General features: G+C 54.5%; 7 protein-coding genes across 7 annotated transcripts; 3 read left to right on the top strand and 4 right to left on the bottom strand.

The window, feature by feature from the left end:
• Positions 1 to 496: 496 nt before the first annotated feature.
• Positions 497 to 998, bottom strand: E0L32_007879 (uncharacterized protein; the record flags this gene model as incomplete). Its single annotated transcript, XM_031142671.1, has 2 exons — positions 497 to 700; positions 759 to 998. The coding sequence occupies 2 exons, from the start codon at positions 996 to 998 to the stop codon at positions 497 to 499; spliced, it is 444 nt and encodes a 147-aa protein (XP_030993171.1).
• A 769-nt stretch (positions 999 to 1,767) lies between these two features.
• On the bottom strand, positions 1,768 to 2,567 carry E0L32_007878 (uncharacterized protein; the record flags this gene model as incomplete). The annotated part of the gene is made up of 2 exons (XM_031142670.1): positions 1,768 to 2,024; positions 2,114 to 2,567. The coding sequence occupies 2 exons, from the start codon at positions 2,565 to 2,567 to the stop codon at positions 1,768 to 1,770; spliced, it is 711 nt and encodes a 236-aa protein (XP_030993170.1).
• A 1,590-nt stretch (positions 2,568 to 4,157) lies between these two features.
• E0L32_007877 (uncharacterized protein) lies at positions 4,158 to 6,194 on the top strand (the record flags this gene model as incomplete). Its single annotated transcript, XM_031142669.1, has 3 exons — positions 4,158 to 4,291; positions 4,377 to 4,730; positions 5,636 to 6,194. The coding sequence occupies 3 exons, from the start codon at positions 4,158 to 4,160 to the stop codon at positions 6,192 to 6,194; spliced, it is 1,047 nt and encodes a 348-aa protein (XP_030993169.1).
• Positions 6,195 to 6,969: 775 nt separating this feature from the next.
• E0L32_007876 (uncharacterized protein) lies at positions 6,970 to 7,782 on the bottom strand (the record flags this gene model as incomplete). Its single annotated transcript, XM_031142668.1, has 1 exon — positions 6,970 to 7,782. The coding sequence occupies one exon, from the start codon at positions 7,780 to 7,782 to the stop codon at positions 6,970 to 6,972; it is 813 nt and encodes a 270-aa protein (XP_030993168.1).
• Positions 7,783 to 9,026: 1,244 nt separating this feature from the next.
• Positions 9,027 to 12,882, top strand: E0L32_007875 (uncharacterized protein; the record flags this gene model as incomplete). The annotated part of the gene is made up of 3 exons (XM_031142667.1): positions 9,027 to 9,666; positions 9,734 to 11,779; positions 11,837 to 12,882. The coding sequence occupies 3 exons, from the start codon at positions 9,027 to 9,029 to the stop codon at positions 12,880 to 12,882; spliced, it is 3,732 nt and encodes a 1,243-aa protein (XP_030993167.1).
• A 464-nt stretch (positions 12,883 to 13,346) lies between these two features.
• E0L32_007874 (uncharacterized protein) lies at positions 13,347 to 14,380 on the bottom strand (the record flags this gene model as incomplete). Its single annotated transcript, XM_031142666.1, has 2 exons — positions 13,347 to 13,480; positions 13,549 to 14,380. The coding sequence occupies 2 exons, from the start codon at positions 14,378 to 14,380 to the stop codon at positions 13,347 to 13,349; spliced, it is 966 nt and encodes a 321-aa protein (XP_030993166.1).
• An 813-nt stretch (positions 14,381 to 15,193) lies between these two features.
• E0L32_007873 (uncharacterized protein) lies at positions 15,194 to 16,230 on the top strand (the record flags this gene model as incomplete). Its single annotated transcript, XM_031142665.1, has 4 exons — positions 15,194 to 15,239; positions 15,484 to 15,531; positions 15,632 to 16,062; positions 16,177 to 16,230. 4 exons carry the CDS (start codon positions 15,194 to 15,196, stop codon positions 16,228 to 16,230), a joined length of 579 nt encoding a protein of 192 aa, XP_030993165.1.
• Between the last annotated feature and the right edge of the window lie 271 nt (positions 16,231 to 16,501).

Below are 16,501 nucleotides of genomic sequence, written 5' to 3'. Positions count from 1 at the left end.
GGTTCCCTCGTTCAACATATTGAGCAGCTCCACCGCACTGCGCAGAACTCCCAAATCTGACTGAACAGGAATGCCTTGCTCTGTACAAACATACATTGAATGCCTGGCTGAGAAGCCACGGCCGGCGTTTGTCCAATCCGAAGTTCTCCTACTTGATAGCAGCATATCAACTAGATCTGTGGTTAAAAAGCAAAAGACCAGGTCCAACTCGCGGACACCCTGTCTTGGCTCCTTTCACTTTTCCGCAAGTGCTCCATCACAGAAAGCTTGACCCTGCTTGCTGTGATTTCTGCCTCTTGCAGAATTCAAGGAAGACCTTGGGGAATTCTGAGCGGCTGACTGGACTGGGTTCAATACGCGTCAAACTGTGGCCCTGCTGAGAGGGTCCATTGTGGCACAGGCAGTCCCCGATCATGAAATTCATGTCATTGAGGATCACATGCCGGTAGCAATGATAGTGGTACATTGTCCCTAGCGTACCGGAGAGAGTCAGTCCTCAAGGAAAGCCCGGACTTGCGCGCAAGACGCAGCTGGGAATAGCAAGACTAATACACTCACCGCACTTGGCCAGCAGCATGCTACCGCGCGGCGGCGCTCGACACTCTCCGCAGGCGTGGAACATGGCCTTTTGGAAGCCCCCGATGCCCTTCTCGGGCTCGAAGCATTTGTCGCAGAGATACTGCGTGGGCCGCGAAGCCGCCTTGTTAGACCCTTGAGGGGTGGGACGTACGTAGGGGAGGAAGGGAAGCAGCACGAACCCATGGGGAGTCTTCCTGGCGCCATGCCGTACCACGGAGGACCGTTTCGCAAAGCTGGCACTGGAACTGTCTCGGCTCGGCCGCATCCTCGATGTGCTCTACGCGTGGCTTGTCACTGTCTTCCGACTGATCAGATTCATTGGCCAGATCGTGGAAGGGCCATAGGAACGTTTGCCCGTCCTGAGGCTGGATGGGTTGATCGATGGTGACAGGTTGCTTGTCGGGTTGGGGTTCAGCCATCGTTTCCGGTTCACCTAGCTCTCAGCTTCGGAGGGTGGTGAGAGGGTAACGAATGATGAGAGACCTGACTTTAGTATTGAAGCGGGAGAAGAGCGGTTCGCGAATAGGATACTTGGGTGGATGAAAAGATCTTGAAGAGAGACAAATTCACCGTTGCAAGTTTTAATATGGCAAGGCATGAGTGTTAAGGACGAAGTCGAGATAGCAGGGGCAGGACAGGCCTTGTTTTGTACACAGCCAGAAACGAGCTCCAGAGCCGTTCATAACAACAACCAGGTTGTGTCCGGGTTTATCTCGCGCATACAGCCTCGCAAACACGCGCAAACAGACTTCCGGACCAGTTGACTCACCGGCCCCAGGCTGAACCGTGGTGCAGAGGTGAAAAAAAGTCCGGTCCGACGTCGGAGACGGCAAGTCAGGCTTGAAGGCCTTGCAATTTGGGGGCTGGGTGATTAATTCACAGTAACAATTGTGTCCTTATTACGGGGAATCGCCATGGTCTCTCTGGAACCGGGCAGCGGGTTCATTGGGTCTCTCCAACTGTGTCCAATGTCTAGTGTAAGTGAGCCTGTACCTAACAGGTTGACCGAGCAGCAAGCTAGTATTGAATAGATTGCGTCCCCTAAAAGATGTAGCACAGACTGTATTCCGGACCTCAACTAACTATTTACTCCGTATTGCTAGGATATCTGAAGGATGCTTGGTACCGTTGATTTCTTGCATCACTCGAATGGCAAAGGTTTGCTCTACAATAGCATAGAACAAGAAATCACGGCTTCGATGCAAATATCCCGCAAAGCAGAGAGCCAAGAGTAAAGCCAGCCCCAGGAACCCCCTTCATCATCCCAGCGATGGCCCCAGCAGTATCGAAGAGCTTCTGGCAATCCCATGCTGACCCGTTCTCATCCACCGTCTTGATGCTTAGAAGCACATCGGCAAACTCATCCGCCTTCTCCACAGCGTACGTCAGACCAATCTCGTGCGGAGCGTTGTATTGGGGTATGTCGCCGTAATCCCCAACGGGAACTAGGGCAAAGGAGACATGTCAGTAGAGTCTATGACCATGATCGTGAAAAGTGTAACAAGACGAAGAGATCATAGCGGGGGCAATTTACTGGCACAATTGTTATTCATGGGGTTGGGGCAGCTGGACATCTGCGACTGTTGATCCCAGTGCACTGTCTCGACGGTAGCCCACTGTGGATCGCGCAAGACGCCTTCGAGAGCGGCGAGAAGAGGCCCAGGCGTTCCGGGACCGTGTAGTGGAATCGTTGACTGCTTGACCTCGACCACCAGGTTTTTTCTGACGTTTTTCCCCTTGATGACTACCTGAGTATTGATTGTGAGGGGATCAGTCGAGCAATGGCCCTGGACGCACATGTCGTGCAGATGGTTGAGAATGACATCGCCGGGGTTTTGGTCGCCCCAAGAGATACGCTCCTTGCTAGTCATTAGGATCATGTTGCCACCCTCAGGGTTTTCCCAACGAGGAGGAGGACCGTCGCCCAAAGCGACGTGGCCGAAACAGGTAACGGCAAGGAAGACGAGCCCAGACTTGTGAAAAGGCATTATGACTGTGATTGAAGGGGTGTGGAAATACAGGAATAGATAGGGAAAGCAGTTATGTGTGAGGGGGGGTTGATCTTGTCAAGTCGGAAGTGGTTGTCTGACTGTGGACGTTCTGAGGTTAGGGGCAGGTGCTGCCAGAGAACATGAAGGGGGTTTATATGTCCTGAGATGTAGGCACAGGCCTTTAGGACCTCTCCTATGCTCTCCGGTGCGATGTTTCACTCTATTTCTCCCTAAACGCATATCCCCAACCATGAAGTGGTAGCCATGGATGTCATGTCTGTTGAAGCCGAGAACAGAAACGCTAGTTCGTGTGGCCCGTTGAACCGCCCCATTCTCGATATTACTAACGAGTTAGGAATAGAAGTCTCGAAGCGCATTGGCTCATGTCGATGGCTGTTGGTTTGCCACAGGCTAGCATTCTGCACACAGGGATGAGGCTGTTGGATCGAATCCAGGAGTTCTCATGATCCCAACTATACTGCTATTGATTGAGATTCTCGCCTAAATGTCAAAGACAAAACAGGAATTGTGCCTTGGTCTCTTCCACCTATATTGTGCATTGATCAATAGGATACGAAGAAGCCATGCCGGCAGACGCAATCAGTTCAAGCATGCATCGCGGCCATCAGGATAAATTACCACGCGAGGCTGTTGGCTAGCAGGTTTACTACTGCTTCCTGGTCTCGACCGTTGAATTCCGATCATGAGATCAAGATTTTGAGCCTTCAGGAGTTCTCAGCGTATGGTTTGCACCGGACTCCAATCTCGCAAAGATCCTTTGCGTCATCACTTTCAAGTTTGATAGCTTGAGACTGCTTCCAACAAGCGGCACATACCCGCCTAATTGCACCAGTAATGGCACCTTCTATCTTGGTCCTGAGAGTTGAAGATGGAGCCCTGTGAGGTTGCACGAATGTATCTATGCAAAACAGTTGTTGGTTATGTCAAAATAACTGGAATCGACTTCTGTGTGGGTGATCTGGATTTTCAATTCACTTACAACCGCTGTCGATGACCAATGCTTTCCTGCATGGCTTGGAGCTGCTTCAGAACCAACAACCACGAAATTAAGCCGCTTGATAATTTATTGCAAGGCACACACTACCGGAGAGAACAACAAACTGTTCCACCAACACCCAACCTCATTTCCCCAACGTTGCATTGTGGGTGCTTGGCTTGCGGTTAAATGCTTCGCTTGTTCAAACCCCAGAGATGGTCTTTCATGTTAGTGCTATGCTTGACAAAAGCGACAAGATTGACCTGATAATGGAGTTTCGTGAGTAAGAGGTCGTGTCAATTGTCCGATATCTGATACCGAGTCTGCTGGGTGAGAGGCACTTCGACTTTGGCAGCTTGGGAGGCTTGAAGCACGGAAACGGATTGAGTCCATAAAAGAGTCCACCCCCGTCACCCGCGGACACTTGGTTTGAAAACGATGAAGTAGACAACTCATTCCTACTGCATCACACGTTTGATACCTTCTGCAACTTCCATATCGACTGATCAGTGTGCTTCAGCTAGCTCTCAGCCAAACCAAGCACTCACCTGCCCTTCGCACTCTTCATTACAGCTCCGTCCCTTGTAACCATGCGTTCCTTCCCTTGTGGCCTTATCCTTCTCTTCACTGCTGTGACGGCTTCGTCTCTTCAGGGCCATGTTCCTAGAGGGACGACGGACCCGGATCCTGAACGTTACTCATCCTGTGCTGTTGAGGACTCGGGGTAAGTCTCGAGGTCCAGGAAGCGCGTCCTCCACTCTCCCTCTCTGATTCATACAGTTTGCTAAAATAATTTCCTAATTCTACAGATTTGTGCCAGGGGATGCTGTGCAAGCGGCCAACTTTGTGGTTGAAAAGCTAATCCCTTCGGAGGGCCGCTACATCACCACCAACTACTGCTACTACAAACTGTTGAATACTACCGTTGTCGGTGTTTGCAACGGTGCCGCACGCAACCGCACCATCACGGCGGATGAGACTCGTCGAGGCATTGACCAGATTGTGAAGGATTGTGGCGTGGATAGCGGATATCATGTGGTGAACAACCTGACATTCTCCATGTACGGGGTTAGGGGCGGTATGAAGGCTCTTGTGCCAAAGACTTTTGCCTACCCTGATTTTCCAGGATGGGCCGATGAAGAAACTGAGATCATTCCAGTGTTGTAAACAGAACGGCACATCTTCAGAAGGTGTTGTCCGTAGCTCCAGGCGGCCATCTCAGCCGTCTACTATGTAGTTCCAGGGAATTGTGCGAAGCAATCGAAGACAGATTATACCAGTGCAAAAGAGGCAGAGACCAATCTTGGGTGTCCTCTGAGGGATCCATGTGTGTTTGATTCCCTTCAAGTGAGCAGCAGAATGAACTGTAGACTTGGCTCTTGCTATGGTAGTGCTGGAACAGCTTATCCATCCTGATGAATGGGTTGTGTGAACTAGGCATAGCAAACATGGTACGGCGTTGCAACATGACTGGCTTTGAAATGCTGTCTTACCTTGCCAACAGCATGTCTGACAGAAATTATTACTCGGGTGTAAATGCAAAGCGAGATAGAGAGCCACTCTGCCCTGTCCAAGTTTCGTCATTGAGCATGTGTTGGTCGTATCGCAATGCCCCCGGAACCTCGTACTCGACCCAATGCGATCGGCCGATGGTCAAGTAAAGCCAGCCATGACAACTTGGTTGCAGCATTTCATGCTGCGACGCCTCTTTCAACGACGTCATTTCAAGCTGTTGGGTGCTGAATCCTCAAGGGCTAATATTACCCGGTGCCTAATCTCCGGAAATGGCCCCATCTCCCGCTTGTTGAATTCTTGCTACTCGTCAGGTACTCCCGATGGTATGGTTCAGCCGGCCATTGGCCCACACGACACGGCCTTTGTAGCCTTCTCTGCGCGCGTGTGAGTGTGAGGGCGGTATATTTGACCCAAGACGCCCGGCCACCAGCCCCTCAAGCTCTCTGTTCATTCAGCGGTATGAAGTGCCCTTGATCAATGGTTTTGTTTAACTTCCACTCGCAAGTTCCGTCTCCTCTGGGTCGTTTTGCAACGTACACACGGACACCCACAGGCCACGGGCGCACGCACAGGTCAACAATCGATACTGCAGCAAGACCAAGCGTCAGGCCGGTACTACGAAGACGATCGAGAAACGAAACTACGCCATGAACGTATCCAATGCAACCTGCCCTGCTGTCTACAGGACAAGCCTGCGTCTCCGGCTGGATCCTTCCGATGTCGACCCTCGGGACGAATTCATTACCTGCTACGCCCCCTACCTACCTGACGAGGGTGGCAATTACACCGACACAACAATCGAGGCTCTGAAGATCTGTTGTGGAAGCGACCCCGTCATTGTTCAAGACGACACCCTTCTTTCAATCCCACACCGCAACTGTTGGTACAGCTGTAACGTCACGAACTACGGGGCAGAAGTCATAAAGAAGGAGGACAAGTCTGCCTTCACCTTCTGGACCATCCAACAATGCCTCCAAATGCGTACTGATCGTTCGACAAGGCTCCAAAACCTGGGAACTTGTTATCCCAAGAACTCTAGCGGGAAAGTCAGGGTATCAACGTCGCAACTAGGGCTTCTTTTCATGCTTGTCACTGGCATACTTCTGGGGTGACTAGGTCGGAATTGACGATGGCGCTATCTGGTTGATGGTTGAGTGGTCTGAGATGATTTACTTGAATAATATCTATTGCACATTGTTGTGGTGCTGGGATTTACACTCTGATTTGCCTACAATATTGAACTCTGATAGATACAAAATCTCACATTCAAGCCCAACATGGTTGCACATGAACCGGAGGATTTGCAGTTCGTATTCAATATGCGTAGCCAACGTCGAATCAGACGTCGTGATTGATGTCAATTGCTAACTGAAGCCCGAAGTCTGTTCAAAGCCCCATCGAAGTTTGACCTAGCGGGGTTCACAGAAATAATAGCATACCATTGAGGGCAACTATTCTCCCAAAGCCAAAGACCATGCATGATTTCGAGAAGGAGTCGCGTTATCTTAGATCCATTGGCTTGGAACCGCAAAACAATTTGCTGCTCCAGAAGCACACTGAACTAACTGGGTAAAATCCATGTTTTGGGCACGTACGCGGTTTGGTTATTTCTGATTTGATTCATTCTGTCTCCTCAACAGAGAATTCTAATTCTCTCAATAGTCAAAGTCGTGAGAACGGCCGATTTGTCACACACATGTCCGCACCAGACTTGCTTTGCTGTAAAGCCACAGTCACACGAACAAGCCCCCAGATAGGTAGTGTGTATCAACCTTATCCTCCTTTCTCTTTCATCCTGTTCCACGCGTTCGATCTCATCACCCCTTATCCATTGGATAGGACGTCACGATGGAGAACATCTTCTCATCCATTGTCCAGCCGTTGTACTTAAAGTGGAAGAGGGCGATGGCGAGGTTTGCGGGCCTCGAAGATGAAGACGAGTCCGACAATGCGGGTCTCGACGACCTCGAAGTAGCTCTTGAGCGCACGCTCGTAGAAGACGGGAGTGTCTTCCCAGTTGTTGAAGGTGCCGTTCCAGTTGTAGAAGCGCATCAGGACGGCAGCGATGGGGTTGAGCCACTTGCCCTTGACCGGAACGTACTCGCCGTCCGCGTTCTTCTCCCAGTACTTGGGGAGGATGGTAGCGCCCATAGCCACTCCCTTAGTGGGGCATAGGTGGTGCCTGGCAACGTCGAAGACGTGCACCTTCCTCTCGATGGGGCCGGGAAGGCAGTGCAGGAGGTAGAAGATCGAGATGGAGCTGTATCTAGCAGAGGCTCTCGGGGCGGGCAGGTATCGGGTGGCGGTGGTCTGGACGATGTGGACCTCCACGTTGGGGTGGTTGATCTTAACGCGGCTACGCGCCATCTGGAGGCAGTACATGTTCAAGTCGACCAGGGTCAGCTCGCGGGGCTCGTTGAAGGGGCACGGGTCCTGGAAGTAGCCGTTGTCGGGGAAGTATCCGGTGCCGACACCGAGGTCGAGGTGATTCTCGGTGAAGTTCTTGACCCAGAGAGGGAGCAAGTGCTCATGGGTGGGACACTTCCAGGCGTACTTGTTGGAGAAGCCGAGGACGAACCAGTCGTAGAGACGGAGCAGCCGCGGGGTGTACGCCTTGGTACCGGGGGTTTCAAGCTCCAAGGCGCCGTACTCGGGCCTGTCAGGGACGATGAGGATCGTACGCTCGTTCGGGGGAGGCATGTTGAACGGCGAGGTGGTGTAGCTCTTGTTGGTCGATATCGTCGGGGGAGGTTGCTTGGGGTCTGCAATTTGATGAAGGAAGAAAATCGATCTCAGCTGCGAGCAAAAGAGTTCTTGGAGCTGCCTCGAAGAACATGAAAAGCCCGGAGAAGAAGAGGGATAATGCAAGGCTCTTCAATGGCCAGGAAGGCTGTGAGTGGTGACTGGGAGATCAGCCACAGCAACCACCACAAGTTGAAATCCAGTCTCCCATTCACTCGATCTGTTTCTGAAGCTCTGTCGATTACTGAATCATAGGCCAAGTACTTTCAGTCAAGGCCTGATCCAAGAATGGACTGGATGGGATCCGCTTTTCCGGGCTCCTATTCACACCCCCAGCCTGTGAGCGACAGAAAGTTGCCTCAGCAGTCACTTGAAGTTGCGACCATGTGGGTAGGCATTGTCACCGATTCTTTGTGGGACAAAGTGAACACATAGCAGTGAGTTCAATTGATCGCTAGGGAATTGGAGTAGAAATGGCCGAGTGGCTGAGTATAGCTGACGAGGCCGAGGGACAGAGTTGGGACACATATGTATTGACGCATCATCGTGGAGCGCGGAGCCTTTTTAAACACGGCAGAAGCCGGACAGGAGCAGCGCTAAAGCCTTGACTCTTGGCCTTCAGACTTTGCCTGCATAGTCATCCGCAGCACTTGCTGTGGTTACGGCCGGAACGCTGTGTTGGCGTGCCTGGAAGCTTTCCCGATGCATGACTACATTAGCCTAGCAAACTTGACGGGGTTGTAATTATGGTCAGACGAGGCGATGAAGGCCACTTCAGAGGATGACCTGACTGACGGTGGAGACGAGCCCGCTCTCCTGACTCCTGAGAATCCCGCATTGTAGCTTTTGAGTAGACCAGTTACGCCATTGATTCGATCCAATCTGCAATATGACGTTGTTTTCTTTCCTACGACTTGCTGCCGATGGACTCTTTGAAGGACTCCCGATCTTTTGTCTGGGAGAGCTTATTGCCGCTTTCGGACTAGCGCCACACGGCGGGCCAGGCCTTGTCAGTTGTAACAAAGGCGGCGGCGGAAATTCTGCCAAAACGCGTTTCTCCAGCTCTGTTGGATTGCGACTTTGACGCAGAAAGCGACCAGAACTCTCCTCCTCGCCAGCACCCCCTCATTCAGCCAGCAATTCCGTCGTCGCCCTGCTGACCGCCTCACTCTGCACCTTGGCTTTTGGACGGAGGCGGCGAGATGGCCTCACAAGAGGCCCTGTTCCTCTACAAGGAGACCCGTCTGAATCTCGAGCCCGCATCACCCGCCAATGTCGTCAACATCCGCCTTCCCGCCACCAACGGCGCCGCGCGATCGTCAAATCGGCGGACGAATGGCGCCGGCAATCTTTCCGACGAGGAGCGCGCCTACCGCGCCAAGAACCTGTCCGTAGCCTCGTCCATCTTCTACCGAAAACACCACGACAGCCCTCGCGCATTCCTCTGGCGTGTCCTCGACGACGGCAAGATCCTCAGTGTGAGGGTGGCAGACGTCTGCAAACCCGACAAGACGCCTGACGCGGGCCTCATCCTCCATTTCCACTTCCCCAACGGCCTTCGGCCATCGTGCGTGGGCTTCGCCGACCCCGAGAACCAGGATGCGCTCTGTCTGTTCGTGCTCGACGAGGCCGATCAGCTATGGAATCTCGTCCTGAGGCCCGACTTCTTTCGCAAGCGCTCAGCGCTCGAGAACGGCCTAGGAGAGGCGTGCAAGCCACACAGCTCAGCCGCATTCCACTTCAAACAACCACATCGACTCTTCGCGGTCAGCGCCGACGAGTTCATCGTCACCCTGTTCGATGGCGGTATCCTGCGTTTCCACAAGATCAAGGGGCACGAAGGTAAGCAGAGACAAAACGGTTGGGTACATGCCCGACGAAACCCTGCTAACGACATGACCTGTTGCAGCTTCCGAGTGGAAAGAAAGCTTCCATTCGCCAACCAGCTGGACGCGCAACCTGCGAAGCATACTCCCCTTCCAGGGCGGCCCGACCGTCAAGTACGGGGGCACCAACATGGACATGACGGCAGCCGCATCGGCCGTGATGACATCGATGGACCTCGATCATCAGTGTTTTTTGTTTACAGTCTGTCTCGATCACCGGCTGAGAGTGTGGAATGTCCCCAAGGGAGAAATCGCGTACACGGGCGACATTCTCGGCCTCAATCGCGATCCGCAAGAGATTGGCAAATGGTCGGTAAACCCAGACCAGTCCAACCTGATTCGAATTATGGCTGTTCACGAGGGTTCCTGCATCTTTGCCGTCTACTCCCCGGTCGGCGCGGGCACATTTAAGTTTTGGAAGGCAACGGCTTTGGCGGACGGCAAGATTGAGCTAGACGATGTCTTTGAAGATCGTGACCTTGTGCCCCCGACACCCTCTGCCGCTGATGTCTGGACCCTGGCAGATTTTGGAGTCTCGCAGGGCGCTCGCCGGTCCATCAACCTCTGGGTTCTCTGGAAGAACAACCTGATCTACAGGGTGACAAAATTGCATTTTACCAAGAGCAGCCTGAAGACAGCTTGGATCCACGACTGGGTCAATGTTTTTGCCGACACCTCATACCCTACGGCGCAAAGCTCAGGGCCGTGCGACCCGATCGACCCCACGGAAAAGTGGCTGCAGGTCATCTTTCACCCCGGACGATTCTCGCGATCGACTCTGGAGACAGCCTTGCAAGTCTACGAGCGCGGCCTGGGCTCGGCCAAGGAGGCCGTCTCATCCAAGGGAGGAAAGGGATTGGCAGAGGCAATATGTTCCGTCCTCGGTGCTACAGCAACCTTGGAGAAGGGGTCAGGAGACGGAATGGACTACGATCAATTCAGAAGCACGAGCGAGACCCAATGGCGGCGTTTCTACCGCTTGGTGATCGAGCTCGACAAACAACGGGGAGAGGCCCTGTCTCTTGTTGTTGACCCGGAGCTGGGCATCACCTGGGTTGTATGCGCGGACTGTATCGGCGCGATCCGAGAATGCAGCGCGCTGGATAGGGTCTATCACAATCTGGACTCTCCCGAGACCGGTTCTCAGCATATATCGAGCCTGCTGGTCGCTGGTACGACCTTTATGGAGAGCTTTTCCGACGGCATGCAGCAACTGTGCGTTGCGGCGCTGCGGTCCGAGCTGTATGAAGATTCGGCCAAGACGGACTACGAGCGCATCCAATACTTCTCAGACAAGGCGGGGTTCTGGCGCCAGGTCACAGAGGAGGATTGCGCACAGGTGACAGATCTGCTGGGTGAAAACTTCAAAGTCGTCGACATGGACCTCTATCAGCAGCTCCTCGGCCTCATCGAAGAGTCAGAAGAGGCCCGCAACCGCGATGTGCGGCATCCCTTCACATCCTTCGGCCAGAAGTTGGCGATCAAAGGCGTACAGGAGACGGCAGAATTGCACTGGCGGGTACTGCTTAGCCAGCTGATTCTGCTGGTACACATGGAGTTCGAATTCGACAACGATGAAGACGCGCTACACTCACGGTTTGACATCGGCCTTGTCTACCGCCAGATGATCCTCGCACTTAAGCGGTTAGAGCTTGTCAGGTGGCTTGCGCGCACCGAGGTCAGCGTCGCGCTGCCCAAGTCCGAGAGAGCCTCGTTCTCTGGTACCTCGCCGGCAACTACCAAGCGCACCGCGGAAGAAACCCAGGTCATCACGGTTCTCGAAGCCGCCCTTGGCCACTTGCTCGGCATGGGCGAAGTAACTGACAGCCTCGCATCCAATCTCACCGAAGTCATCACCGGCGTTTGCGCTCCTAGAAGTTCGTTGGAGTTGGAGGCCCCGATGGTGCAGTGCTTACTCCTGAAGCGCGACCGTCCCGACCTCGCGGATGGTCTGAGTGGCTTCGTCCGCCAGGACCCCTTCCCAGTTTATATCCAGGGCCGCGTTTCATTGGCGCTTAGGGATTACGCCTCCGCTGCTACGAGCTTCAGGAGAGCAGCAATTGGCATGAGTAGGTCTTGCGTTCCTAGATCTCTGACTAAATTCATTATTGACACTTCCGTTACAGGCACGCCTCAAAAGCACCTCCACCGCCACAGCGCAGGTCTGATGGATGACACAGAGTGGAATCTGATCTACACCGGCTCGGCCAAGTACTACTCTCACATTGCCTCCCTCTTTGACCGGCAAAAAGCATATGCCCAAGTCATTGACTTTGCTCGCCTCTCATTGCAATTCGCAACCGGTCAAGACGCCAGCACGCAATCCGTCCGCTCGGAGATGCTCAGCCGGCTCTTCACCGCCTCCACCGCCCTCTCGCGCTTCGACCTCGCGCACTCGACGCTCCTCTCCATGACCAACCGCGCCCTGCAGCACTCGTGCCTCCGCACCCTGGTCGAGAAGATGTGCGACGCCGCGCAGACGGCCGAGCTCATCGCCCTGCCCTTCTGCGGCCTGCAGGGGGCCGTCGACGACACGCTGCTGGCCAAGTGCCTCGCGCCGACCAGGGACGGCGGCAGCGCGCCCGCGCAGGAGCAGCAGCCGCCGTACCACCAGATCCTGTACGCGTGGCGCGTGGCGCACGGCGACTACCGCGGCGCGGCGGCGGTGCTGCTGGACCGGCTGCAGAAGCTGCGGGCCGCGGGCGAGGGTGACAGGCTGCTCGGCGACGACGCGCTCGACACGCCCGTCACGAAGCAGTACCTCCTGCTCATCAACGTGCTCAGCTGCGTCGCGCCCAAGCAGGCGTGGATCTGCACGGAGGACCTGGAGGCGGGCGGCCCGGAGAGCGGCGGCGGACCTGCGAGGGAGTCGGAGGACCCGGCGGGGCTGCTGTCGGACGGCGCGGGCGTTGATGACGACGATGGCGCCGACGGACGGGGGGACAGGGAGATTCCGGAGAAGTTCAGGGCGCTGCTGCGGGCGCAGCGGCGGGGCAGCGTCTCGTCGGGCCCGGAGGAGGAGGAGCGCCGGCGGCGGGGCACGACGAGGAAGGTCGTTACGCTGGCGGAGCTGAGGAAGCAGTACCAGGAGGAGCTGGACCGGATCGCGGCGATTCAGAACAACCAGTTTGAGTTTGCCGAGGACGAGGACGACGCGATGGACGAGTCGTGAATGATGGAGGGGAGAGAGATGGCGATAAGAGCGACCTTGTGTGGCATGTAATACCATTTGTCCGGTAAAAAGAAGCGATGGACTTTAGGTGTCGTACTTGGCGGGGGCACACTTTCTGCCTTTTTTTGCGTGTGGTTTTCTACAACTTTTGAGAATGGGCCAAGTCTAGAATGGCTGACTCCGGGTTTGTGCCCCTATCACGAGGGCATCTGGGAGGTTTCGGGGAGCAAAAGGTGGTAAGATAGACACACACAGAGAGACTTTGAATTGATATTTTGAGAAGTCCCTCGCAATAAAGATACGAGATGAAAAGTAGTGAAACACAACCTTCTGACCAGACGCCTTTACTATGCTTGAAGCAGAAAAAAAAAAATTACACGTGAGAAATGATCAGCAATCCCGCTCGAGGATGCTTCCCTCCGCCAGCATCACCACGCTCCTGTCTGCACTGACTGCACCATCCTTCACGCCGGAACCGCCTGGATGGTCCGCTCGGGCGGTGGCGCAGGCAGCGCTGCGGGCTCCCCATTGCCGTTTGCAAGCTCGGGGGCTTGCCTATACAGAATGATCTCTGACTGTTTGAAGTATCTCCTTGCGTCTGAGGTGAAGAAGGGGCGTATGTCAGTAATGAAGCAAATTATGTCCTTGGAGCCGGCAGAAACGTACCCTCATCTATCAGCACGAGACTCAGATAATACCTCGTCGAGAACTTCTTGTTGACGTCGCGGAAGGTCGGGGTCAGGTCGAAGCCGCCGAGGAAGAGCCGAATGGGGATGGTCTCGCCGCGCGAGGGCGAGCCGTCCATGATCTCGAAGCGCACGAGGGTCTCGCTCTCGTTGTACTGGTTGGGCGCGGCGCCGGTGGTCTCGCGGCGGATGATGGACAGCTCCATGTGCTTGATCTTGAGGCGGACGAGCAGGAAGTAGATGCGGCCGACGATGACGTCCTTGAGGTGGTACTTGGACTTGGAATACTCGAACTCGATGTGCAGGCAGTCCTCGATGCCGACGTCCATCTTGATGGAGCTGTTCATCTCGGGCGGGATGCGGTAGCTGTAGACCCAGATGTCCTTCTCGCGGATGACGTCGGCCATGCGGCGCGAGACGGTGACGCGCACAAAGTAGCGCAGCTTGACGTTGATGCCCGCGTACGACTCGTACTGCTTCTCGACGTTCTTGAAGTTGAAGTCGAAGGTCTGCGGGTGCTGCAGCTCGCCCGGCGCGGCGAGCTCCTGCACGAGCGAGAGGAACTCGTAGTGGTTGCCGCGGTCGAAGAACATCTCGATCGTGCCGATGAACTGCACCTTGATGCCCGTGTGCTCGAGGCGCTTGCCGTCCTTGGGGCGCACCGTCACGGCGCCCTTGACCGACTCGCCGTCCATGTACAGCGGGGCCTTCTCCCGCCTGTTCTTGTCGAGCTTGACGTCGACCATGGACCGCTCGTCCGTGTCGTCGAGGACGACGTCGATGTCGACCGGGGTAGCGAAGAAGTACGACATCGTGGGGGGGAGGTGGGTGATTGGTGTCGGTGGCAGCGAGGGAGAGAAGGAATTGGCCCGGAACACCAAGGTGTGGGTGAATAATGGAGCAGCTCGTTGGGTGTCGGAGTCGGCCGGCCGAGAGGGGAGGAGTTGGTGATAATAGAGGTGCCTGGCGCTGAGGGAGCTAGGAGCTACTACGCTATCTCACTCGGTGCTTGCACGGCGCTGCTGGCCTGGCAGCTGCGGGCACTTGAAGAGCGGATGGCTGCCAGTGAGGAGCTTGGGCCGTCCAGCCAATGACGTGTGTTGGTGTTGATAGCAGCCACGAAAAGCGTGGGAATAAGACTTCAAAGTGTATTGGAGGACAGTTTTTAACTAGACAGTGATTGAAACTCAGCCCAGTATTTCTCCCACTTCTTTATTTCATGGTCTGTCTTATCGCAGGCAGATCTAAAGCAGGCCAGGAAGATGAAAGGCAGAGGAACAGGGCCAGGACCAGCAATCAACACATGACTGTGCACGTGTGGCAGAAACAATACTCACCGCCTAGAACTCAAGCTGCACGCTTCGAACGGCCCGTCAATCTTTAGCGACTCCACCCGGCCCAAAAGGTGTCTAGCGCTCTTCTGTCCTGCTAGTGGACCTCGACCTCTTTTTTTTTTCTGGCTGATTGCGATAGCAAGAGAAAGCCGAGTCACGTGGTGGAGCAACCCTAGCCAGAAACTTTTCAATTCCCACAGCCAATATTCGCCAAATTTTCGAGATAGCGATCCACGACCTCGAAGATACCCTCAACCTCCAGCATCTCGTCAACCCCTCAACACCGACAAGATGAAGTACATTCACACAGAGGAGACCCTGGAGATCCCGGACGGAGGTACGATTGAATCCCCCACACGACCGATCTATTTCCCTGCACTGGGCGACCGGACTGGCGAAGAGTTGGAGATTGGAGGAGGGGAAACAGGAAGCAGCGTGATGGGATTGTCGATGCCGACAACGACAAGGAGCGCATTGCAGCTCGCTCCTCCAGCTCTACTCTTCGCCAGGATGGAAACTCATGGCAGACGTCGCATCGTAACGCTTGGCTTTGCTTACTGACATCTTTTCCCATCAAACAGTCAAGGTCTCCATCAAGTCCCGGATTGTCACCGTCGAGGGCCCCCGAGGTACGATACACATCTCCTAACCCGTTTTTTGAAACCACAGAGCGCGTGTGGGAAATGCGTGGGAAAGCACATGGGGTCTAACGCTTGACAAATCGAACAGGCAAGCTCGTCAAGAACCTGAACCACCTGGCCGTCAACTTCTCCGTCCCCAAGAAGAACGTCATCGCCATTGAGATCCACCATGGCAGCAGGAAGAACGTCGCCACCCTGCGCACCGTCCGCTCCCTCATCAACAACCTGATCGTCGGTGTCACCAAGGGCTTCAAGTACAAGATGCGATACGTCTACGCCCATTTCCCCATCAACGTCAACATCGAGAAGAACTCGGAGGGCGTCTACGAGGTCGAGATCCGAAACTTCATCGGCGAGAAGATTGTCCGGAGGGTCGTTATGCAGAGCGGTGTCGAGGTCGAGATCTCCAAGGCCCAGAAGGACGAGCTGGTCCTGTCCGGCAACTCCCTCGAGGGTGTTTCCCAGAGCGCTGCCGACATCCAGCAGATCTGCAGAGTGCGAAACAAGGATATCCGAAAGGTAAGCGAAAACTGGAGGCATATGAGCCTGGCCCTGGCATGCATAGCAAGCCAAGGCCATGGTATCAAGGGAACGAATGAACAAATCGATGGCTGACTGTGGGTTTTCTTCTAGTTCTTGGACGGTCTGTACGTCTCGGAGAAGGGCAACGTCGTTGAGGAGTCTTGAGCAGCGGATCACGGGACACGGTTTTCATTGTGCTTTCTGGGTCTTCACTTGGAGTGGCAGGGGTTTCATCAAATGGCAATTGCATGCTGTGTAGCAAAATAGAGCTACGCAAAAAATGAAAAGGAACACTTGACCAAAACGAGTCTTTGGGCGTTTGAGCAAATGTCATTGGAAGTTGTATCTGCACAGGGGTGCTGCATACTGACTTGGAGCCGAGTTTTTGAAGTGAATTCCTCCCAAATCGACTACACATAATGACGGCACGATCGAG

The sequence above is a fragment of the Thyridium curvatum genome (genome assembly GCF_004353045.1).
Source record: "Thyridium curvatum strain D216 chromosome Unknown NODE_49_length_306705_cov_73.659816, whole genome shotgun sequence".
Taxonomy (NCBI): Eukaryota; Fungi; Ascomycota; class Sordariomycetes; order Thyridiales; family Thyridiaceae; genus Thyridium; species Thyridium curvatum.
The sequence above is the reverse complement of the archived record's forward strand: the minus strand, read 5'-3'. Positions and strand labels throughout refer to the sequence as shown.